The 25,413-nt window shown below is 45.1% G+C and overlaps 1 protein-coding gene across 5 annotated transcripts in view; it reads right to left on the bottom strand.

Annotated features, from left to right (window-relative positions):
- Positions 1 to 25,413, bottom strand: part of dscamb (Down syndrome cell adhesion molecule b) — a 270,710-nt gene that overhangs the window by 225,150 nt on the left and 20,147 nt on the right. For all 5 annotated transcript variants that reach the window (XM_056283107.1, XM_056283106.1, XM_056283111.1 and 2 more), the window contains one exon: positions 24,567 to 24,713. In XM_056283107.1, coding sequence (XP_056139082.1) covers positions 24,567 to 24,669 — 103 coding nt within the window. In that variant the 5' untranslated portion in view covers positions 24,670 to 24,713. The remainder of the gene's footprint in view (positions 1 to 24,566; positions 24,714 to 25,413) is intronic.

Raw genomic sequence — 25,413 nt, 5'->3', positions numbered from 1 at the left:
TCTACGAACCGGTCGTAAAAATCATTTGAAATAAAGACAACAACGGAACAATACGACACAAATCACCCGGTCCTGGGCCCAGAACCCACCCTCCTTTCATTTTCCCTTCTCTCATTCTGCTTCTTTTTTTTCCCCCTTGCTACCTCAGAGGGGCGAAAGCAGCTGTGTGCAGGTGATAAGAGAATGCAGCAACGAGTGCTCTCGCGTGATTGGCTGGCTCGACTCCCACACTGATGGCGGACTGCAGGTTGCCTCTGTCAAAGGTCACTCACTTCTCTCGCGGCTGTCAACTTGTGATGTTGTGAGGTTGCATTATGGGTCATTTGTCACGAATGACAATTTGATACTCTTGGAGAAGTGAGGCAGAGAATAACCTCTGCTCATTTTGTACTCACTAATATGCCATCAAATATGTGTTTTTGTACTCACTCATATGCCTTCAAATATGTGTTTTTGTACTCACTCATATGTCTTCAAATATGTGTTTTTGTACTCACTAATATGCCTTCAAATATGTGTTTTTGTACTCACTAATATGCCTTCAAATATGTGTTTTTGTACTCACTCATATACCTTCAAATATGTGTTTTTGTACTCACTCATATGCCTTCAAATATGTGTTTTTGTACGCACTCATACGCCTTCAAATAAGTGTTTTTGTGAAAATGAAAAATGGCAAATGTGGTTTGCATGAAAGCACCCCCCCCCTTTTTTTCTCCCCAATTGTATCCGGTCAGTTACCCCACCCTTCCAAGCCGTACCGGTCGCTGCTCCACCCCCTCTGCCAATCCGGGGAGGGCTGCACAGACTACCACATGTCTCCTCCGATACATGTGGATTCACTAGCTGCTTCGCTTCAACTGACAATGAGGAGTTTCACCAGGGGGACGTTCACCACGCCCCCTCCCCCTCGAACAGGCACCCCGACCGACCAGAGGAGGCACTAATGCAGCAACCAGGACACATACCCACACATACCAACCCGCTGATACGGGGTACAGGGGTTATAACCCCCACAATAGATATAGATAGATAGATAGATAGATAGATAGATAGATAGATAGATAGATAGATAGATAGATAGATAGATAGATAGATAGATAGATAGATAGATAGATAGATAGATAGATAGATAGATAGATAGATAGATAGATAGATAGATAGATAGATAATTTTATTAGCCACACGACCAAGGCCGGTGGAATTTGTTTTTGGTACACGTTACACTCTGCAGCACAATACATAACATAGACAACAACAGACACTCCACATATTATCACGAACAATACAGTTACACAATAACAGAAATAAACATATCAGGCATAACAGGTGAATGGTGGTGTTTATGCCAATGGTGTGTGAGGAGGGGACTATAGGGAGGAATTCAGAGTCCTGATGGCTAGGGGAAAAAAACTGTTTGCGAAGCATTTAGTTTTAGTTGACAGTGACCTGTAGCGCCTCCCTGAGGGAAGGAGCTGGAAGAGGTGAGGAGCAGGATGTGAGGGGTCAGAGGTGATCTTCCCTGCTCGCTTTACAATCCGGTTAGTATGCAGAGATTCAACTGAGGGGAGTGGGTTGCCTATGATTTTGGATGCCTTGTTGACAATCCGCTGCAGTTTTTCCCATGTTTGACTGTCCGTGCCGCCGTACCATACTGTAATAGAAGATGTTGTGATGGATTCAGTAATGGCTGAATAAAATGGAACAAGAAGTTGATGTTTGATCCAGTATTTTTTAAGCTGCCTAAGAAAGTAAAGTTGTTGTTGAGCTTTTGCAATGATGTATTCAGTGTTAGTTTTACACTTCCGGTTATCGCTGATGTATGCTCCAAGGAATTTAAAAGAGTCGGTGGTGGTGATGGAGTCCATTTGGTGTTCATTTGTATGGGTGTTTTAGGATTCGGCATGCATCAGAAGTCAATAATGAATTCTTGGGTTTTGGCTGTATTAAGCAGAAGATTGTTGTTTGCACACCAAGTGACAGCTTGGTCTACTTCAGTGCGGTACTGGGTTTCATCATTGTTGGAGATGAGGCCTACAATGGTTGTGTCATCTGCATATTTTATCATTTTAACAGAACTGTCCATGGATGTGAGGTGGGTGGTGTAAAATGAGAAGAGCCAGGGGGAGAAAACACAGTCCTGAGGAGCACCTGAACTGAGGGTCAGAGGGTGATTGATTAGGTTATTAACCTTCACCCTCCGTGGCCTGTTCCACAGGAAGCTCCGAATCCAGTGGCATATGGCTGGGTCAATGTTCATATCCAAGAGTATGGTAAAGAGTTTGAGTGGGTTGATGGATGATTACAATGATTACAACTGCACCGAACAATCTCCCCTAAAATAATTTACTATAATGAAAGAAAATTTGCCATCATAAAATATGACAGTGGCTTTGGTTTCAACCTTAAAACTTCTAATAGTAAGGAAACAAAAACAATAATTTTGTTGCACCCCTTCCCCAGTATTCCAAAACATGGCTGCACCCACGTGAAGCAGGAGCTCCATCTGTCAGGGAAGAGACACACCAGCGAAGTACGAAGTTCGTTGTTTGTTGGTTAAAGGCCACTGCATGAAACAGCTGCCGAGCATTCGCTCCCATCTGGCGTCCATGTTGCGTGTGATTACAGCTGTGACTCCGCACAAAATACACACAGAGGATAACTAGTCTAGTCTATTTTCTCCGTGCAGGCATCGGGGTAATGCACCTTATAGGCATATATTTTGGAATTTGGGAAGTGCAAAACACAACATTTTACAAAACAAATTAACAAATACAAAAAAAAGAAAAAAAACCCAGCAACGTCTCACAAGACAAATCAACAAAGCTGAAAACACAACATTTGATAAAATTAAAAAAGTACATACTCTGAGGATGACTATCATTGTAAATAAAAATAAAAGTAAATAAATTATGTAAAATAGAATAAATGTATGTAGGCTCAAAATAACATTTAGATGAAATTATATTTCCCAAAAGTAAATAATTTCCTGTTTTCGCCCCTTTTACTTAATTCTACCAAACATGACCCAATTTTATACTTACAGATGTCAAATTCAAACTTAGAAAGCTATTGTATATGACTGGATTTAACAATTGTAACAATGAATATTATACTATAGGAAGTGTTGTGCTTCTCTAGCTGTGTGATACCATCTATTAAAGGCCCAATTTGTGATTTATTTGACCATGTAAAATTTAGATATACCAACATACATGATTGAACAGCTCAAATTGTGAAAATTGGCATTTTGCATTTTGCTCAACTGATCCTAATTGAAAATGTGGACCTGTTTTACTCCAATATTTGGAGAAGAACAGCATTAGAAAATATTGACTTTAAGCATGCTCAATAATCCAGGTAAAATAATGAATCAAAATTGAATCAGTTCCTCAGGATATGTTCATTGACAGATACGAGTCATCATTCAACTAAGTGACCTCTTCAGTCTGAACTGACTGCAGGTATCCCCACCCTTATGAACAATACAGTGGCATAATGACCAAAACCAATGATCAGTTTCATATGCAAATATAGGTGTGACCATTAACAAGAGTTACAATGGCCATGTGTACTATTCACAGAGGATTGGGGAATAGTTGCGATCACAGCATTGTAAAATGGTGACAGATGTACTTTTGCCCCCCCGGTTCAGGGATGGTCATTCCCTCTTCACATAGATGGCCTCTTTGACTCCCCATTCAAACCAGCGTTCCTCCCTATCAAGGATGTGCACATCCCCATCCATGAAAAAGTGGCCACTGGCCTGTAGATGGGTGTAGACTGCAGCGTCTTGGCCTGACACGTTAGCTCTCCTGTGCTGTGTCATCCTTTTGGCCAGCGTCGGTTTGCCACAGCCCAACTCCAGGATCCAAATCTGGCCCAAGCAGAGAGACATGCATAGATAGGGACCTCTAACCTGGGGTGAGTGAACTCAGATATCCTCACTTCACGTGACAAAGGGGTTTGCTGCCTAGGATACAAAAAGTCCGAATGGCTTGAATTAACCAATTACTTGTACCCAGTGCCAATATTTCTAAGGTCCTGTATCTCGCTCATACTCATTTACTTGGGGCACATTTGGGGCCCCAGAAAACCTATGAGCGGATCATGGCAAGGTTCTACAGGCTGGGAGCCAAACAGACAGTCGAGGACTAGTGTTGACACTGTGCTGAATGCCAGCTAACTGCCCCCATGACACCAGCACCTGGACCGCTGGTACCCCCTACCTATCATTATCAAAATTCCATTCAGCCGGTTAGCCATGGACATCATGGGACCCTTGCCCAAGTCAGCACGAGGTCACCACTACATCCAGGTGATCCTAGACTACACCACCTGGCACCCAGAGCCCATTTGTGGATGACCAGTGCCAAAGCTGTCGCCAAGGAGGTATTTTTACTCTTCTCCCAGGTAGTGTTTGCCTCAGAAATATTGAATGATCAGAGGTCATGTTTTATGTCAAAGGTGATAGAAACAATGTCCAAACTGCTAAAGGTTAAAGAAAGCCAACCACTTTATTTTGTTATTGTACAGTTGTTTTGGTTACAATGAAATTTGTTCTCTGCATTTAACCCATGCTGTTGTACAGAAACAGTTGGCAGCTGCAGCGCCCGGGGACCTACTCCAATTCTTTTAGTTCTTCTTCTTTAAAGAAAAACCCCAGTTTTTTTTTCTTTCTTTAAATGGCCGAGAAACTCAGTGTACCACCCTCAGACAGATGGACTGATAGAAAGATTTAATAGAACTATAAAGAGGATGTTGAGGAAGCTAATTGACATATATGGGGAACATTGGGATCAGTTGTTACTATATGTACTATTCTCTATCTGGAAGCTACCCCAGCGCTCCATAGACTTCTCGCCCTTTGAGGTGCTGTATGGCGCTGGCAACCCACAGGTATACTAAGCATAGCCAAGGAGATGTAGACAAAGCAGCCCTCACCCTACCATTCCATGATCGAACATATGGACAACAGTGCATGGTACAAGTCTGTCCAATGGTGTGTGAACACATGCAAGTGGGCCAGGAGGGGCAGGCACAGATATATATCTGAGGGGCCCGGATCTGACGGCCAAGGAGAAGATGGCCTCTCGACATCAGATGGCCTGGACCAATACACAGTCCTTCCCTTCGAAGTTCATGGAGCACTGGCCATCTTCCAATGAATAATGGCTTAGATACTATGGCCCCATCAAAAATATGGAGCCGCATACCTGGATGCCATTGGCATCCACAGCACAGACTGGGACACCCACTGCCAACACTTGAGGACAATCCTTCATGCCCTGAGAGAGGCAGGGCTGGTTGCGAACCCCAGCAAATACCACCTAGGATAAGAGGAGGCCAATAGGAAACACTATCGGCAAGGGCATGGTGAAGCCACAACAAAACAAGGTGAACACCATCACCCATTGGCCCTGGCCCAACATGAAGAAGTAGAGACCTTCTTGGGCTTAGTGGAGTACTACAGTCAGTTTGTGCCAAATTATGCGGTGGTCGCCAACCCCCTCTATGAGCTCACCCAACTCAGAGCTGCACCAGATCCAGTGGACTGAGGGAGCCGAAGCAGCTTTCATCCGACTACGAGAATCCCTCTGCAGAGAAACAGTCTTGGCTACCCCAAACTTCAAGTGCCCCTTCATCTTACAGGCAGATGCCTTGGAGTCTGGCCTTGGAGCAGACCTGTCACAGGTGATAAATGGGGAAGAGCAACCCATTGTATATATCAGCCGTAGACTGCTTAAGCATGAGAAGAATTATGCTACTATAGAAAAAGAAGCCTAAGCACTGAAATGGACAATGGACAGACTGCAATATTACCTGTTAGGCAGGAAATTTACACTAGTGACAGATCATGCTGAATTGAAATGGTTCTACTTAAATAAAGGGGAAAATGCACATATCACATGCTGGTTTCTAGAATTGCAGGATTTTGCCTTCAAGGTAGAGCACTGATCTGGGAAGGACCATGGCAGTGCAGAAGCAGTCTCCTGCAGGGATGAGTGCCTCTGGGCTGTCACTCCCTGTACCAGCATGAAGCTATCTATGGAGGGGATATGTGAGGGCTCACCTAGAAGGAAGCCATTGGGAGTTGTCCTGAACTCCCAATACTATGATGCCTACCTCTGGCAGACCTGGAGAGAGAGCAGCTGATGGCCACATCCAATTAACCATCAGCTGCAGCTAGTCTGCAATTACTCTACTCACGCCAAAAAGACCAAGATATTGGGAAGAGGTAGAGTAGAGTGGAGGGGATAAATGTGAGTAGAGCTTGTTGAAAAAGGAGACAGGTTTTTGACCATATTCTGTGACAGAGAGATCTTGGAGGAAGGGTGACCCCAGCAACCAGACGGAGGAGTGAGAGATGACCACGGACATGGACAATGGATGAAAGGCAAAGACAGGTTGGTACCTTGTTTCCCTCTTGAGTCTCACTCCCTCTCCTTTCTTGTCTTCCAGAGCGACCGCTGTTAAGTCTCCCAGTGCATCATAAGGAAGGACCCCAACCAGGAAGAACCTCAGTTTGATTCAGCCCTTCTCCCCACCCCACCGTTTAATTAATAGTGTATTTGAGTTCTGCAACACTAATTTGTCCCTGTCTTGCGTTTTTTTTCTTTCCCCCAGACCAGGAGCCCACAATATGTATTTACTAATTATATAAAGAGACTAACCCTACAATGAAAACAAGTAAGCTTGGAGAAATGTTGATGAAAATCACTTGTTTGTGGTTAGTTGTTGTAAACTGTGATACAGTGTGCGCTCACCACATAATGGCATTAAAATAAATCAGTGTGGTGTATCAGCACATCTGAATAAAGTTGACTGTGATTTTTTTTTCTTTTTTGTCAACTGCAAAGTTGTGCTGAAACCCTGAACCCTGTGGAACTGTGAATTATTGTGTAGGTTAATCAGATGGCCAAATGAATGGCGAAAGTCTCAGCGTGCGCATGTTATGGATGTATAGGCTGCTTAAGCAGGTTTAGACAGGTCAGGATGAATTATCCAAATGAAAACAGTTTAGGTGGCTTGGGGACGTTAGTTGAAGAATTATTTATATTGAAAATTGAAAAATATATTTTTTTCTCTTCATAAATCTGACCTGCCTACAACCTACTCAAACTTCAGCAACCAGATTGGGTTCAATCTGCATGACAGGGACCCAGCATGAGGGTACAGAAACCCAGGCTCTGATGTGAAAATGTTCATGTGATAGATAAGATATACTGTACTTAGATATATTTTTCAAGAGAGAGAGAGAAGTTGTATTTGTTCACCACAGAGATTTGAGGTTTATAAGTGGCTTTTTTTCCTATAATCATTCACTTCTGAAATGAGATTAGACAATGTGGCATTATGAGGTATGATTGAACACACCATTTGGTTTCCATTTAACTAAACACTTCAATTGAGAGCATATGGTAGGGTTCCTCCACTACCTCTGCCACCTGTCAGCAGCAAACACACACGTGCACAGATGCATACTTAAACACACTAACACACGCACACAAAGGGGTAGGGGAAGACTGCTATCACTATGCCTGCCGTACAGCACATATACAGGAGACTTTATAGGCATAAATTAATTGCTTGTTTTGCCAATAATTAGCTCACACCATGCTTATTACTAATCAGTGTGTTGGCCTGGGGCCAGGCTGGGTTCTGGCCGGGCTCTAGGCCATTTCGACAGAATCCATGAGCACTCGCAATGCAGACCCATTATTCCAAATGCCCTGGTTACGTTACATAGTCACAGTTTGATCAAATAAAATACATTTCTTTGTCATTTCCTTCCATGCACATGCACATGTGAAATGAAACAAAATACAAGAACATATATAGCTAAACTACAAAAATGCATATACCCAACATATTGAGACAAAAAAAAAAAAATTCCCGCTGTCCAAAAGAGCGAACATCAGGATGACTGTCAGAACTGCCGGTCTGCATGGACTAGCAGTTAGCTTAGCCTGCCCCGCTTCCGCGTCCTGTTAGACCACCCTTGGTGTTTCCTCCTTGGGTGCAACTCCAGGCAGGGCCATGGTCCCTGGGCACACCGGATGCAGAAGACCAGGCTCCCCCAGCTGATCCAATGCCAGCTCTCCCAGCCAGACACCTTCGACACACCTCCCCACACTCCACACGACCATACCAAAAACACAGTCAACGCTAGGTGAGGCCGCCACCAGACCGCTCTCGGTGTTACTGGAATGCTGGTCTGCATGGGCTAGCTTAGCCTTCCCTGCTTCCGTGTCCTATCCAACCACCCTCGGTGTTTCGTCCTCGGGCACCGCTCCAGGCAGGGCCGTGGTCCCTGGGCCCACAGAACGCAGCTCTCCAAAGCTCTCCCAGCCAATCCAGTGACAGCTCTGCCAGCCATCAAAGGACAATACAAACTTAGATGCAGACGTGGACAAAGACACTGCATGGACGGTACTGGGTGAGGCCGCCGCAAGCGTGAATTCCCACAGCCACCTTCCCACACCAGAAGCGGAAAGCTTCCGAAGAATGAAAACTTGTTAAGAAAAGAGACAGACAAAGAGACAATACTGCAACTTGAGATTCGGTGACAAGATGAGTGCCACGGAAACATCCTGTTTATAACAGGATGTTTCCGTGGCACACTGACAATAGACTGCACCATCATTCCCTCTGTAAGCAGCTTGTTTAAGCCTGTGTCCCTACATCCCAGTGAAAATAGGTTAGGATAGCCCTGTCACAGTAAGCCAAACTGCCTATTAAAGATGAAAGTGTGTTCAGTCTCCCAACACACCCTGCTATCAGCGCTGAAATCATTCCCAGCCTTAACGACCCTAATAGCTGCCATATTGCTAGTGTTTATCAGTAAACACTGATGGAAGAGTGCCTGCTTCAGCAGTTGTTGATTTTGGCAATCCGTGTGGCGTATCAGCTGGGAATCACTAGTCACTGTGCCAGAGAGCTGTCTGATGTTCAGTCTGCCATCGCAAAGTAGATTGCTTTATTATTTCATGTGTGGAGTGATTAAGATGTCAGCAGATGTCTCAATATAATCTCAGTATTGTATAATACATAAACTCGCCGAGCTGAGCCCTTCAAAACCAGCCGAGCACTTAACCCATCTATAGCCAATGGAAGATAGATATGGCGTATTTGCATCGTACAGTTAATTTAATTATGGCAGCTCTGTTCCATCAGATTGTATAGTTTGTATAGTGGGAAGTTGAAGAGAAGATGTGGCAAAGAACAAGGGAGGAGACCCGCTAAAGACTGCATCAGATTCCAGCCCAAAATATCTAAAGTTTACGAGTGAGGACCTTAAGTTAAAGATGCTTTTACAAAGTCCAGTCCAGATCAATTTCCCCGTCTCTCTGTCTGACTCTCAGTCCTTATCAAATATGTATTACATCCTCAAGGCTTTGCCACAGCCAAGATGGAGACCTGAAACGGCAACAGTACAGACACAAGGTCAGGGACAAGACTTTCCTTTTCCAGCGGTATTCCTGATCGCTTAGGGGAGATGCAAAAAACAAAAGATGACCTTTTTGATTTATGCCAATGGCCTTCAGTTGTTCAAATGTAAATTAAAACAGAAAAATTTAGCCCGGAATTGTAAAGCTGTGCAATTTCTGGAAGCTTTACAAAAAAGGAAGCTATTGTAAAAACGTCAAAACTTAAAAGCTGTATTAAAGTAGAAAAATATGAGGTAAACTATTTTAAAACCTGCTGTGCAAAATGCTAGTAAAAACTGATAGTATTCCTTTCATATTTGTGAGGAAACAGTAGTGTTTCGAGAGGCACATGCAAAGCACCCGCAGACCCTCTCTACCCCAGCCTCGCACACAGCCTCACCCCCAGCCTCACTCACAGACCCTCTCTACCCCGGCCTCACCCACTGACCCTCTCTACCCCAGCCTCACATCCAGCCTCAGCCACAGACCCTTTCTAACCCAGCCTCACATCCAGCCTCACCCCCAGCCTCATCCACAGACCCTCTCTACCCCAGCCTCACATCTTGCTAAAAGGTTCTTGTCACCCTCCCTTCCAATTCCCCAAACTCCTGTTCACACATGTTGCAAATGCAAAAAATGCATCCTTCAGCTCATGTTCCCATAATTCTCTCTGGCAGCACTCTGATTAAAACACACATCCATTGATTTTTGTCTTGGATTTCTTTTTTTTTTTCCTTTCTGGACTGTATCCCCTCCAAGGCTTCCCACTCTAAAATATCAAACACTGCATACTCTCTCTCTCATGCACATTCATTCACTCACACACGAACATAGATGCATATGCTCACAAACAAGTCCACATATAGTCACCTACATCAAAGCCACATGCACACATGTACATCAGGAATAAATGGAGAGCACCTGATCTTCCCTGGCTTGTGACAGATAAGAATCAACAGTCTACTAGTACGTCTATGTACACACAAGAGCAAGATTACATGAGGCTTTGATGTTTTATTGGGTTTTGCAGCAATACAAATGGAGAAGCGTGCAAAAACAAAATGTGCACCCTCAGATATATATTTATCAATTGAGTGTGCAGTAGATAGATAGATAGAATGTAGGCATGCACACATCAGCACAGAGGAATGACTTTATTACTGTTAAGTGGCATAGGGGGGCATAGGGGGCCATTGTCCATTTTTCAGCCCAAAATAACCATAGCAAAAAACAAAAATGAAAATAAAAACATTGTGTGTAATTCTAATAGATAGAAATCTAGAAAGAGCAAGACAGAGAGAGAGAAAGGGAGGCACAAAAAGACAGCGTGATATAAGGAAGGAACAGTGAGTAAAAACAGGCAAGGGGAGAGAGGGAGTGAAGCAAAGGGCAGGGAAAAGGGGAGGGAAACAATGTGATCGACATGACGCAGTCTCTTGTTTACTGAGGAGAAAAGCTCATTGCCTGACCTACTCTCTTCCACTCTCCTTTTTACTCTCCTTCCTTCCTTCCCACTATTCTCCTCTGCCCCCTTCCCTTCTCCTTTCATCTACTCTCACCGCCTCTTAATTTCCTTTCCTCTACTTTCTTCCTCTTTACCAGCTGAGAGCTTATTTCTACCGCTCTGCCCTGTTTCAAGGTTGGCCTGACTTTGGGCGTGTTGAATTTACAGCCTTGTCTCTGCTTGCTTTTCAATACCCTCACTGGCAATCTCAATTGAAAGTGGAGGAGGTGGAATATAACTGGCATGACAAATCCCGGCAGGGGATACTGGAGACCAAACACACTTCAGAATCTTCTCTGAAGGCAACCTCGACTTTCCATTGATTAGGCTATTGGTTTGTTAAGACCATCATTATATTAGGAAGCAATGGTCTCATTAGTTAAGTCAGAGTAAACATTCACAAAAACCTCTAAGTGCTGAACATACAGCTGGTAAGGGGCCCGCATAAATGTGATGAAAAAATCTAACAAAACAATTTTTGTACTGTTGTCTAAAATATTGCTTGAGTCTGTTTACATAAAGCAAAATAGAAAAAAAATGGAAAGAAGGAAATTGACTGGGATGATGTGCCAAGCGAGCTACGCAACAAAATTCAAGGACTGACATGGTCAGCGTACAAAAAAAGAGGAGGGGAGGAGAAGGAAAGAAAGAAAAAGAAAGAAAGAAGGAGAGGAAAGGCAAAAAGAAATGGATCATCATGGCTGCTGATCTCTCTCATTCTTTCCGATATACCCAACACGGAGTGCAATATACCATAGCGACCGGGGAGGGCAGTCACTGGACTATCGGCAGTTACGTGCTGGAGGAGCGCAAGGGATTCTGGGACTGTTGGCGTTCGTGTTCAAATTGTTGTTTTAGGACGTCCAGGTAGCATAGCGGTCTATTCTGTTGCCTACCAACACGGGAATCGCCGGTTTGAATCCCTGTGTTATCTCTGGCTTGGCTGGGCGTCACTGCAGACACAATTGGCCGTGTCTGCGGTTGGGAAACCGGATGTGGGTATGTGTCCTGGTCACTGCACTAGCCCCTCCTCTGGTAGGTCGGCATGCCTGTCCGGGGGGAGGGGGAACTGGGGGGAAAAGTGTGATCCTACCACACGCTATGTCCTCCTGGTGAAACTCCTCACTGTCAGGTGAAAAGAAGCGGCTGGCGACTCCACATGTATCGGACGAGGCGTGTGGTAGTCTGCAGCCCTCCCTGGATCGGCAGAGGGGGTGGAGCAGCGGGTAATCGGCCAAGTACAATTAGGGAGAAAAAGGGCGAGGGGGGTTCAACAACAACAAAAATGATTGTTTTAGTGATGTTGTGTTCATGTTTTGGTTACTGTTGTATTGTTTGTTTGGGGGTTTGACTCAGACTGGGTTGACGACCATTTTACCGACTGACTGACTGTAGGACCGTGACTAAGACTGATGGTTTTTAATAGTGACCTCGTTTGGGGAAGCCATTGTTCAGCAACCATTTTGGGTGGAAAAATAAAAGAGCACTCCTGGGGTTGTGCGGTGTATGGGACACAGGAGCTGACATTCAAACAACAGCCCTGCCTCTTGCCTTCTTCTTTCACACTGGCTCGCCACACTGGTGTCAGAGGTGGGATCTCGTTGAAAAATGGAGAAGAAAATCCAGAGACTGGAGCAGGACATTGAGCAGACCCACTGGCACTTGGAAAACCTGGTGTGGCAAAAGACAGAGCTCGCCAGAGATGGAAGTTTTCCAGCCCAACCTGATGGCTCCAGTGCACCGTGGCTCCACCGCCCCTTAGAGGCCAAGAGGACCTGCACCGGGGAAGGCCTACTTACCACCACTACTGATCGCCCCCTAGTGTGAGCAGGAGAGATACTGCACATAGAATACCAGCCTAGCTGCCCAAATACAATGGGATGACAAAGCTAGAGCCGTACCTCTTGCAAGTCTAATTAGCAGCATGGCACAGCATACGTAACAACGAGGAAGCTGCCATCCACCTGGCTCTGGCGTTGGAGGGAAAGGCTTTGCAGGTGCTCCTCGACCTAGCCCAAGTGGAGCAGTGGGACCTCTAAACTACTGACCATGGTGCTGGAGAGACAATTCGGACAATGACCCTTCACTGACCAGAGCAGGAAGCAGCTAGAGGGAAAGATCCTGTGCCTTCGCCACAGATGTGCAGTTACTCACCCAACATGGTTACCTCCAGTTCATGCAACTACCCAAGAGGAGTTGGCCCTGCACACTATGATGCAAGGGCTCACGCCGGAGCGGTTGCACCAGCATGCTTGTCTCACCATGCCCTGGTCCCTCAGCGGAGGTCTCTGAAGCTTAATGGGCCAAGGTAGCACTCTCCACATGACCTACCCAGCAGAAGACCCCTGCCCTCTGACCGCATGTCAGGGAGGTCGACCATGAGCAGGAAGAAGACGAGCTCTACCAAGTCCAGCTTCCACCACCGCAGTCTCGATGATGGACTCCAACATCCAGGCGCCATCCACTGTGGCCAACTGACCATTGCTACTGGTGTGACAAGCCTGGTCACATATCTCGTGACTGCCCAGCACCAGCACCGAAGGCCAGAATCACCCAGCCAGCGGAAACAACAGCAGAGTGGTTTAGTGAAGGGACTGCCACTCCAGATTCCGGCCACCCTTCAAGGCTGATGCACACTGGTTGGTTGCCTAGGTAACACCAAAGAACAGTATTTGGACTGTCAACTCAACGGTCGATCCTGCAGGGCCCTGGTAGACATGGGGTCTACCATTTCCCTGGTGTGACCTGGCATCCTCCCAGGCACCACCAGCCTTCTCTCGGTGACATGGTCACCAATCAACACCCAGCTGATGATGATGACAGAGGAAAAAGCTGGGAGGAGAGGGAAGAAGTCACTGCAAGTCCATGCTGGAAACCAGGAGCTGGCACACGAGTTCTGGCTTGCCAACATACAGAACCCGTGCATCATCGGCCTGGACTGCGGACCCACCGGGGAGTCCGCAGTAACGTGTCAGGGACAACCATCACTCTCGGCACGAAGACTGTGGTGCTCCAGTCCAGTTGAGAGAGGAACAGACCCAAAGACCAATGAGCCAGTCACCAAGCAGCCGCCACCAAGCAGGCACAGAGCCCCTGTGCTTCTTCACCCCAGCAGCCCAGATCACCATCCAAGCCACCGCCAGCACACCCACCACCAATGGCCCTGCACCACCCCAATGTGCCTCAGCCCTGACCACTGAGCCTGCCATCCTACCCAACCTCCGCTGAGACGACTGAGGCCATACACGATTTATGGCAGTAACGGACTTGACCCACAGCAGCGCAACCAGTTGAAATGCCTCCTGGGTGACTATATGCACATCTTGACTGCCAGAAATGAAGACTGCAGGCAGACTGGGCTGGTTCAGCATACCATCGAGACCCGCCCTGCCAGCCCATCTGTCTGCAGCCCCATCAGCTGGTCCTCGTTAAGTGACAGGTGGTGGAGGACAAACTCCATGAGATGGTTACTGCCGGAGTGGTTGAGCCCTCTGACAGTCCATGGGCAGCTCTGGCTGTTTTGGTGAGGAAGAAGGACAGCAGCAGGCAGTTCTGAGTGGACTATCGATGCCTTCACGCTGTCACAAAAAAGGACTCTTACCCACTCTCTCGAATCAGCAATGCCCTCGACTACATTACAGGGTCCAGCTGGTTCAGCTGCCTTGACCTGTGCAGCAGCTACTGGCAGGTGGACCTGGTATGGGTGTATTGTCCTGTTTGCAAGAAGGGGATTCCCCCAAGCTTCACAGCCACTGGCAGGGGCCCGGCAAGGTTGTGGGTCAGCTGTCTGAGGTGGTGCACTGGGTGCACATGCCCAGCCAGGGGTTCATGGTGGTGCTGCACCAGGACAGACTCTCCCCCATACCGCCCCCTTGCCCCGCCTGTTGTTAGGGCCAGGGGCGACAGTAGCACCCCATGCATCGATCAGTGTGCTTCTCCCCCAGTTGCACTTCCTGTAAGCCCCAGGCGGCCTCTTCACCAGCGATGGCACCCTTGACATTTGAGGGACTATGTATTGGGTGATGGGGTCGTTGAGGACAACTGACCCTTCGAGTGGGGGCTATGTAGTGACCAGGGAGGGCAGTCGCTGGACTATAAGCAGTTATGCGCTGGGGGAGCGCAAGGGATTGTGGGACTGTTAAGGTTCGTGTTCAATTTATTCTTTTAGCGATGTTGTGTTTATGTTTGGTTATTGTTGTTTTTTGGGGGTTTGACTCTGACTGGTTAGATGGCCATTTTACTGACTGATGCACTATAGGACCATGACTAAGACTCATGTTCTTAACAGTGACCTCATTGGGGGAAGCCATAAAAAAGCACTCCTGGGGTTGTGTGGTGTATGGGACACAGGAGCTGCCATTCAAACGAGATCCCTGCCTCTTGCCTCCTTCTTTCACGCCCGCTCGCCACAATACATTAAGCTATGTCTGCAACTGATATCCAAAACAGCTGCTATGTATTCATACATTTTTTCCACTCACCATTATTAGTAGATTGGTAGAAATAAGTAAAAGATAGAGAAGATGACAGTAAGATAAAAAGAAGGAAAGGAATGGGAGGCACAACCAAGGGAGGGGACTAACGGAAAGGAGAGAAGAAGAGCGATGGATCAACAGGGAGAAAGAAAGAGGGAAAGAAGAAATGCATGAGTGAAGGCAAGCTAGGGAGTAGGGTAGGCTTATGGTTTTCCTTCTCTTCCAGCCCTGCAGTAAGCCTGTGCCTTAATACTGTAGAAAAGCTTCCCATCCTCCATATCCAGACTAATCTGTAGCCTGAAAATATGAGAGGCCTGTGTGTTTATTCCAAAGAGAAAGCCGTCCTCTCCGCTCTCCTTTCTTCTTTACTCCCCTATACTCTCTGTCCACTGATGCTATAGACTCAGAAAGAATATTTAGGCAGGAGAGTCAATTATTCTATAATAGAAATGATATTCGATAATTTTGCCTGTCTGACTGTGAAGGAAAGATTTTTTTCCTTTAGAATAACAATAGGATGTGCACAGCTTCTTTGAAGCCACACAAGCACAAAGCTAAAGAGACTCACTGAGAAAAAAATGTACTTTGCCTTAACATCCAAAACGTTTGAATGTATGGAAATACTGAACTTTTGCCAAAAAAAAAATTGATGAGAGAGAAACTGGTTGTATCATTGGTTACAGAGATTATAGGAGGCCAACAATATTGATCTTTGGTGGAAAACATATTCCTAATTTTACATGAGAAGAGTCCGTCTGAGCCAACTGTATAGTGCAGTGTACTCTGTGAAATTATTGCAGCAAAATATCAAGCAACAGCTCGCCAGTCATAATGAGAATGTTAGCAGAGGGCAGAGCTGAGACAGGCTACCATAAGAAACCATAGAAAATCATGCAGTAATTGCACAACACACAACATGCATTGCCAAGGAGAGCGTGAGGACTCAACAGTACGTTGTTTGCAATGTTCTCAGCAGTGAAGCCCTAGATTTGCTGCTGTGTTTTGAATGCAAGCAAGGCCACCTCGTTAGTTGAAATATGAGAGGTGAGAGACAAACGCTTGGTTGGTGGGAACTTCAAAAAAGCATCCTTTTCAAACGCCAGACAATTGACACACACAGGACTATTAGAAAAAACACACACACACAAAAACATATCCACACACATGCATGTATGCATGTCCACACACACATATGGAGAGGTTCATGTCAGTTTATGTCATGTAAACACACACACACACATAAGTGTTACATAAGTGTAATATACACACACACACACACACACACACACACACACACACACACACACACACACACACACACACACATCAATCATCCCAAAACATTAAAACCAGTGACAAGTGAAAAGAATAACATTGATTATCTCGTTACAATGATACCTGTCAAGGGGTGGGTTATCTATATTAGGCAGCAAGTGAACAGTCAGTTCTTGAAGTTGATGTGTTGGAAGCAGGAAAAATGGGCAAGCATAAGGATCTGAGCGACTTTGACAAGGGCCAAATTGTGATGTCTAGACGACCGGGTCAGAGCATCTCCAAAATGGCAGGTGTTGTGGGGTATTCCCCATGCAGTGGTTAGTACCTACCAAAAGTGGTCCAAGGAGGGACAACTGGTGAACCAGCGACAGGGTCATGGGCGCCCAAGGGCTCATTGATGAGCATGGGGACTGAAGGCTAGTCAGTCTTGTCTGATCCCACAAAAGAGCTACTGTAACTCCAATTGCTGAAAAAATTAATGCTGGCTATAATAAACAGGTATCAGAACACACAGTTCATCGCAGTTTGCTGCGTATAGGGCTGCGTAGCCGTACACCAGTCAGAGTGCCCTTAATTACCCCTATCCACCGTTGAAGGTCCCTAAAATGGGCACACGAGCATCAGAACTGGACCTTGGTGCGATGGAAGAAGGTGGCCTGGTCTGATGAATCAATTTTCTTTTACATCATGTGGAAGGCCAGGTGCATGTGTGTCATTTACCTGGGGGAGTAATGGTACCGGGATGCACTGTGGGAAGATGACAAGCCGGCGGAGGCAGTGTGATGCTCTGGGCAATGTTCTGCTGGGAAAACTTTGGTCCTTGCAGTCATGTGGATTTTACTTCAACATTGTACTGCCTACCTAAACGTTGTTGCAGACCAAGTACACCCCTTCATGGCAACAGTATTCCCTGATGGCAGTGGCCTCAAGTAGTTTCAATATTTTGGCTGATATATATATATATATATAAATCTCCCTCTCACCCTTTTTTTTGTGTGCTGTGTGTCTTCCTCAACCTCGGGTCTTCTACCAGAGGCCTGGGAGCTTGAGGGTTCTGCACAGTATCTTAGCTGTTCCTAAGACTGCACTCTTCTGGACAGATACCTCAGATGTTGTTCCTGGAATCTGCTGGAGCCACTCTCCCAATTTGGGGGTCACATCCCCTAGTGCTCCTATCACCACTGGACGACTGTGGATTTCACCTTCCACAGCCGATCTAGTTCTTCCTTCAGCTCTTGGTATTTCTCTAGCTTCTCATGCTCATTCTTCCTTATGTTGCCATCACTCAGAATTGCTACACCAATCACTACTGCTGTCTTCTGTTCCTTGTCGACCCCCACAATGTCTGGTTGGTTAGCCAGCACCTGCTCATCAGTCTGAAACTTGAAGTCCCACAGGATCTTAGCTCTGCCATTCTCACCCACCTCTCGCAATATCTCCCATTAGGACTTTGGGACTTCCAGTCTGTACTCAGAACAGATATTCCAATACACTATCCCAGCCACTTGGTTATGCCTTACAGTGTATGTTTTCCCAGCTGGCATTTTACACCCTGCTACTAAGTGCTGGACTGTCTCATGGGTGTCTTTGTACAGCCTGCATCTTGGATCTTGTCTGGTGTGGTAGACCCCTGCCTCAATTGATCTAGCGCCGAGTGCCTGTTGATATGCTGCTATGACCTCTGTGCTGTCCTTCAGTTCAACCTTTTCTAGCCACTGGCATGATTTCTTGATATCAGCTAAATCTTCTATCTGTCGATGGAAGACATAACTGATGAGTAGTAGGTAAGAACGTCGGCTTTCCATGCCCAAGATCAGGGGTTCAAGTCTCCAGTAAGAGTCCGGGGCTTAGACTCCTAATGCTATACAAGCCAACTACCTCAGGTATGACAGACAGAGTAACATGAATAGAGTCATTCCGGCTCGGACATCACCCGGGTTAACAAGGTCTGCGTCAGGTGTTGGGGAACCAGGGCAACCTGATGAGAAATGGGCTATGGGAAAAAGACATTCATGGACAACGGCCGAGAACCTGCAACTAATGGAATGCTACTATAACAGCAGACTCCAGGAAAATGGCTAGATGAAGCACATAGTATATATATATATATATATATATATATATATATATATATATATATATATATATATATATATATATATATATATATTGCATCTCATCATCAGCCGCTTCTTTGGGGTCAGGTCGTAGTGGCAGCAAGCAAAGTAGGGCATTCCACACGTCCTTCTCCCCAGCAACGCCCCCCAGCTCCCCCTGGGGGATCCCAAGAGGTTCTCTGGGCCAAATTGGACATGTAGTTCCTCCAGCGAGTTCTGGGTCTACCCCAAGATCTCCTCCCAGTTGCCCAGAAAACCTCTAAAGGAAGGCACCCAGGAGGCATCCTAATCAGATGCCCGAACCACCTCAACTGGTTCCTTTCAACGCGAAGGAGCAGTGGCTCTACTCCGAGCTTCCTCCAGATGTCCGAGCTCCTCACCCTATCTCTAAGGCTGAGCCCAGACACCCTACAGTGGAAACTCATTTCAGCCGCTTGTATCCGCGATCTCACCCTTTCGGTCACTACCCAAAGCACATGACCATAGGTGAGGGTTGGAACGAAGATTGACTGGTAAATTGAGAGCTTTGCCTTCTGGCTCAGCTCCCTCTTCACCACAACAGTCCGGTACAGTGTCCGCATTACTGTTGATTCTGCACCAATCCGCCTGTCAATCGCTCACTCCAATCTACCCTCACTCATGAACAAGACCCTGAGATACTTGAACTCCTTCACTTGAGGCAACAACTCATCCATATATATATATAAACCCAGCCACTGGGGATGCACAAGCCAGTACATTCTTAGTGCCAGTCCCAAGCCTGGATAACCTTTGCCAAATCAAATATGCGGATCATAAATCAGATTTCCATACTGACTCAGTTGAGGCCCTATATACGTATTTTTTTACAGTGCATCCGGAAAGTATTCACACCCTTTCACTTTCCCCACATTTTGTTATGTTACAGCCTTATTCCAAAACAGATTAAATTCCTTTTTTTCCCATCAATCTACACACGATACCCCATAATGACAAAGTGAAAAAGGTTTTGTAGATATTTTCGCAAATTTATTAAAAATAAAAAACTGAAATATTGCATGTACATAAGTATTCACACCCTTTGCTATGACACTCAAAATTGAGCTCAGGTTCATCCTGGTTCCACTGATCATCCTTGAGATGTTTCTACATCTTGACTGGAGTCCACCTGTAGTAAATTCAATTGATCGGACATGATTTGGAAAGGTACACACCTGTCATATAAGGTCCCACTGTTGACAGTGCATGTCAGAGCAGAAACCAAGCCATGAAGTCAAAGGAATTGTCTGTGGACCTCCGAGACAGGATTGTATCGAGGCACAGATCTGGGGAAGGGTAAAAAAAAAATTCTACAGCTTTGAAGGTCCCAAAGAGCACAGTGGTCTCCGTCATTCGTAAATGGAAGACGTTTCGATCCACCAGGACTCGCCCTAGAGCTGGCTGCCCAGCCAAACTGAGCAATCGGGGGAGAAGGGCCTTGGTCAGGAAGGTGACCAAGAACCCGATGGTCACTCTGACAGAGCTCCAGCGTTCCTCTGTGGAGATGGGAGAACCTTCCAGAAGGACAACCATCTCTGCAGCACTCCATCAATCAGGCCTTTATGGAAGAGTGGCCAGACAGAAGCCTCTGCTCAGTAAAAGGCACATGACACCCTGCCTGGAGTTTGCCAGAAAGCACCTAAAGGACTCGCAGACCATGAGAAACAAGATTCTCTCGTCTGATGAAACCAAGATTGAACTCTTTGGCCTGAATGCCAAACGTCATGTCTGGAAGAAACCAGGCACCACTCATCACCTTGCTAATACCATCCCTACAGTGAAGCATGGTGGTGGCAGCATCATGCTGTGGGGGTGTTTTTCAGCGGCAGGAACTGGGAGACTTGTCAGGATTGAGGGAAAGATGAATGGAGCAAGGTACAGAGAGATCCTTGATGAAAACCTGCTCCAGAGTGCTCAGGACCTCAGACTGAGGCGAAGGTTTACCTTTCAACACGACAACGACCCTAAGCACACAGCCAAGACAACGAAGGAGTGGCTTCGGGACAAGTCTGTGAATGTCCTTGAGTGGCCCAGCCAGAGCCCAGACTTGAACCCCATTGAACATCTCTGGAAAGACCTGAAAATAGCTGTGCAGCAACGTTCCCCATCTAACCTTACAGAGCACAAGAGGATCTGCAGAGAAGAATGGGAGAAATACCCCAAATATAGGTGTGCCAAGCTTGTAGCTTCATACCCAAGAAGACTTGAGGCTGTAATCGCTGCCAAGGGTGCCTCAACCAAGTACTGAGTAAAGGGTGTGAATACATGCAATATTTCAGTTTTTTATTTTTAATAAATTTGCAAAAATTTCTACAAAACCTTTTTTGCTTTGTCATTATGGGGTATTGTGTGTAGATTGATGAGAAAAAAAAAGGAATTTAATCCATTTTGGAATACGGCTGTAACATAACAAAATGTGGGGAAAGTGAAGGGGTGTGAATACTTTCCGGATGCACTGTATATGTATATATATATATATATATATATATATATATGTGTGTGTGTGTGTGTATGTGTGTGTGTGTGTGTATGTGTGTGTGTGCATATACACAAAAAGAAATATGCGCGTGCATGTATACGCGCGCACGCACATGCACACGCGCGCACACACACACACACACACACACACACACACACACACACACACACACACACACACACACACAGACACAGTGGGAGAAACAAATACACAAACAAACATAGTACATAGATAAGCAAAACAGAACAGCATCAGGTTGACAACATGAAAGCCGGAAACCAACACAATGGGCTCGACTCAATGCATCCTTGAACATAAAACACACAAAGACACACACATTCAGTCCTCTTTTCACCTCTTTCATGTCTCTATTAGCCGTCAGTCGCTAATCAGATGTGGTGAGGAGGCAAGCCGCGCTGGGCGTTTGAACGCTCGTTCTACAAGGTCCGTTTTAAAATGCATGACGGCTTAATGGTATCTAAGTGGCAACGTTAGGGCCCAGCAAGCCCATGCAATGCTCATTCACATTGAAAACAGGCTGAGAGGTAATTCATATTGTAATTAACTTTTCAATCATGGCTGATTAATTAAGACGGGCTCTAGTCTGTAATTATGCATCTATTTTTGATCCTGCTGTGAATTACAAAATATTTACAGATTTTATGTCGTGCAATTGAAAGCTGTTTTCCTGTCTACTTTAAAGCTACTGATTTAACTTTACATTTATGTATAACAGTGATATACAGCAAAGGTACCTTTAGGAAATGGGTCACAAATTGCAGGGGGATTTTTTTGGTTTTTTTTTAAGAAGTGGGCGAGGCTAAGCTAACTGCTAGCCCATGCAGACCGGCAGTTCCGACAGTCATCCTGGCTGGCGTTCGTTCTCCTGGGCAGTGATTTTTTTTTAATTTAATTTAATTTTAGTTTAGACATGTGTTAGTTTGGATATATGTGTTCTTGTCGTTCTTGTAGTTTCTGGATATGTGTTTTTGTCTTTGTGTTGCACCGCTGTGGGCTGGGGAAAACGACAAATTAAGTGTTTCTGATTCTGAGGTTGAAATCATCATTCATCAAACTATTCAATTCAGTTCAATTCAATTCAATTCAATTTATTAAGCCAAATCAAAGCATGTAAAGTAGAAATGCTCATCAATATTAGTTGAAAGCCATGCCACATTTGTCCTGTACTTCTGACGATGGCTGAAGAGGAGCACAAAGAGCTGTGCTGCCTGGAGGGGACACATCACCACCGGCTATCCCTTCTCACATATTCATGTACATTAGAGAGAGTTGAGACTTGTGCTTGATACAACCATTTCCAACATAAACCTGAGGATTAATAATTTAGTGTGGCTTTGAGGTAGCTTTATTTTCTGTCCGCTGAGACGAAGACCTCTTTCATAAAAAATTAAATGACGAAAGGTCGAAGGAAGAACTGGGAAAGCGGGCTGGGTCAGATTGTGCCCGGACGTCACCGTCAAGTCTTTTGGGTCTCTCCTACTCATATCCCTCCTTTACGCTGCCTCCATCACACACACACACACACACACACACACACACACACACACACACACACACACACACACACACACACACACACACACACACATGCATGCACACATCCTGTCAACCCCAGAAGCACACACATCCTCTCCATAACAGTGTAAGGTGCATTTACTCATGCATCAGAATCTACCATCAAATATTCATCATGGAGCAGCAGTGATTTTGACCATGTGCTCATGACTATGACAGCCCTCGTCTGCTCCAGTACGTATTGAAGTAAACATGGAGAATTTGGTACTGCTGTTGTTTGATTTTTTTTTGCAAAAACACTCGAAGAGAACACTAGCCAAGGAGTAACACATTTCCAGGCAAAATGTTGATGCATATTCCAAAAGGCTATCTGACTTGCTGAAAACAACAAGGGTCAGTGTGGCCAAATAACACAATACAAATGTTTAAACATTCAATAATAAGTATTCTATGTAAAATTGTGATGAAAAGAATCGAGCCCCAAAGTTCACACTCCATGCAAAGAAGGATGTTTCATGTACACGTGTCAATTTTCTCTGTGTCACATTGACTTCAATGTTTTGACATCAAATTGTCAACCACAAATAAATAGATGTAGAGCTACACAGAGATAATATGTTGCATGCAGGAACACTGTTCCTTGGTAATAATAATTTCTCTTCCATCATACTTGAGCTACACATCATCTATGAGTCACGTCTACATAATTTTCATTTCATTTGCAGAACATAATCATATCTGCATGTTTCATATGCCTGCCTCTGTGCAGGAGTCAGCAGAGGCTCCAACATGCAGTCCAGCAGCGAGCGACTCGAGTGACTGCAAGTAAATGAGTGGCTGGCATGGATCAGAGGACACATCTTCATGCTCGAGCACACACATTTAAAATGCCACCAAAACACCGTCCCAGAATCTGCCCTCAGTCAAAGGACATGAAGTGCTCACTTACAGGTCCCTGAGCACCACAGTATGAAGCTAAATCAGTCAATGGACAAAACTGAGAGCAATCAAAAAGATAAGCATCCCATTTAACGTCGATAGAAATTCAGCCCACGTAACATTCTGGTTTCTTGCAACACGTTTTAGCACTGGTTTCAACCAGGAAGGGTAACTAGGTCAATGATGCAACAAAAACTGGCCCATGTTAGCCCTTGCTGGTTTTAAAATGGAGTTGGGTGGAGGGTGGAGGCACCAGATGCAGCTCACTTATTCAGTTTGATAGATTTAAGCATCCTTTGAACAGTGACAGGACAGGGCTGTACCAAGCTGCCAAACCCCAGTAATGTCTGATTACACCTTTAAACAGATAAGATGGCTCATGACCAAGATGATAATATGACTAATGAGCAAACTCTTTGTGGTTTACTCAGTCATATTACGAGTCGTATTACCATCCGAGTCAGAACAAAGCAGAGCAAGGAGGGTATTGAAGTACATTTAGTAAAAAGGTACAAACATACTACCTATTGCGGTACTAGCCATATAATGGTGCAGCTGTGCCACGGCCACTTTCAACATTACAAATTGTGACTGTGAAGGAAATATCTTGTGCATAAATTGGCCAGCTAATTTAGCATAAATATCAACATTTGACTTTGGCATATTTTGAAAACAAGAGATGATATTGTGTCCTTTGACTTTTGATTTGTTCAAGTAAGTGGTACATACAATGTGCACATGAGAATTGATTTGCTTTTATCTTGATTGAAATATTAGTGTTCCTTGTCTTACCTGAGCTGATTGAGACGGTGTCTTTTTCCCATGACACAACAGTGACGTAGGCCTCAACTGAGGCAGGGATAATGCACTTGAAGACAGCTACATTGCCTCTCATAGCCTTCTGGTCAGCGACTCTGACCGTGTAGGGTTCCCGAGAAACTGAAGAAGACAGGAGAACAAAGCATTCTGTGCGTTAATGGTCATTTACAAAGAATTAAATCTGAATACGGAGCAGGAAAAGAGGAAGGCCAAAGACGAGATTTATGGATGTGGTGAGAGAGGACATGCAGGTGGCTGGTGTGACAGCAGATGCAGAGGACAGGAAGAAATGGAAACAGATGATCCGCTGTGGCGACCCTTAAAGGGAGCAGCCAAAAGTAGTAGTAGTAGTAGTAGTAGTAGTAGTGCAAAGAATTAATTCTAGATGTAATTACAGAATTACTTTAAAGAATATCTTACATTATTTATGTCATTATTCTAGAGAGAATTTATGTTCTGATGACACTTAAGTTATGTTTATAATGGTTTAAAGGAGGATAGAAAGGAGACGAAATGTAAACCTATCATTTTATTGTTAACATATTTTAATACTCAATTTGGTGGAAATCCCGAAATTTCTTTTCCTGTATGAACTGTTATAAATGAGGCCTAGTCAGTCAGATGATGTATCAGCAGTCAAGTCCTCGGCCCACTTCTCTTACTAAACCTGTACTTATGCATATAGTATTGGTTTACACTAATGTTACCACTACAAACTACCCCTACTCCTACATCACTATAGGTAGTGCCCGGGTTATGAACGAGTTCCGCTTTCGAGTCTGTTCTTAAGTCGAGTTTTTATGTAAGTTGGAACAGTTAC

The sequence above is a fragment of the Lampris incognitus genome, chromosome 7, assembly GCF_029633865.1.
Source record: "Lampris incognitus isolate fLamInc1 chromosome 7, fLamInc1.hap2, whole genome shotgun sequence".
NCBI lineage: Eukaryota > Metazoa > Chordata > Actinopteri > Lampriformes > Lampridae > Lampris > Lampris incognitus.
This window is presented reverse-complemented; position numbering and strand designations above follow the sequence as displayed.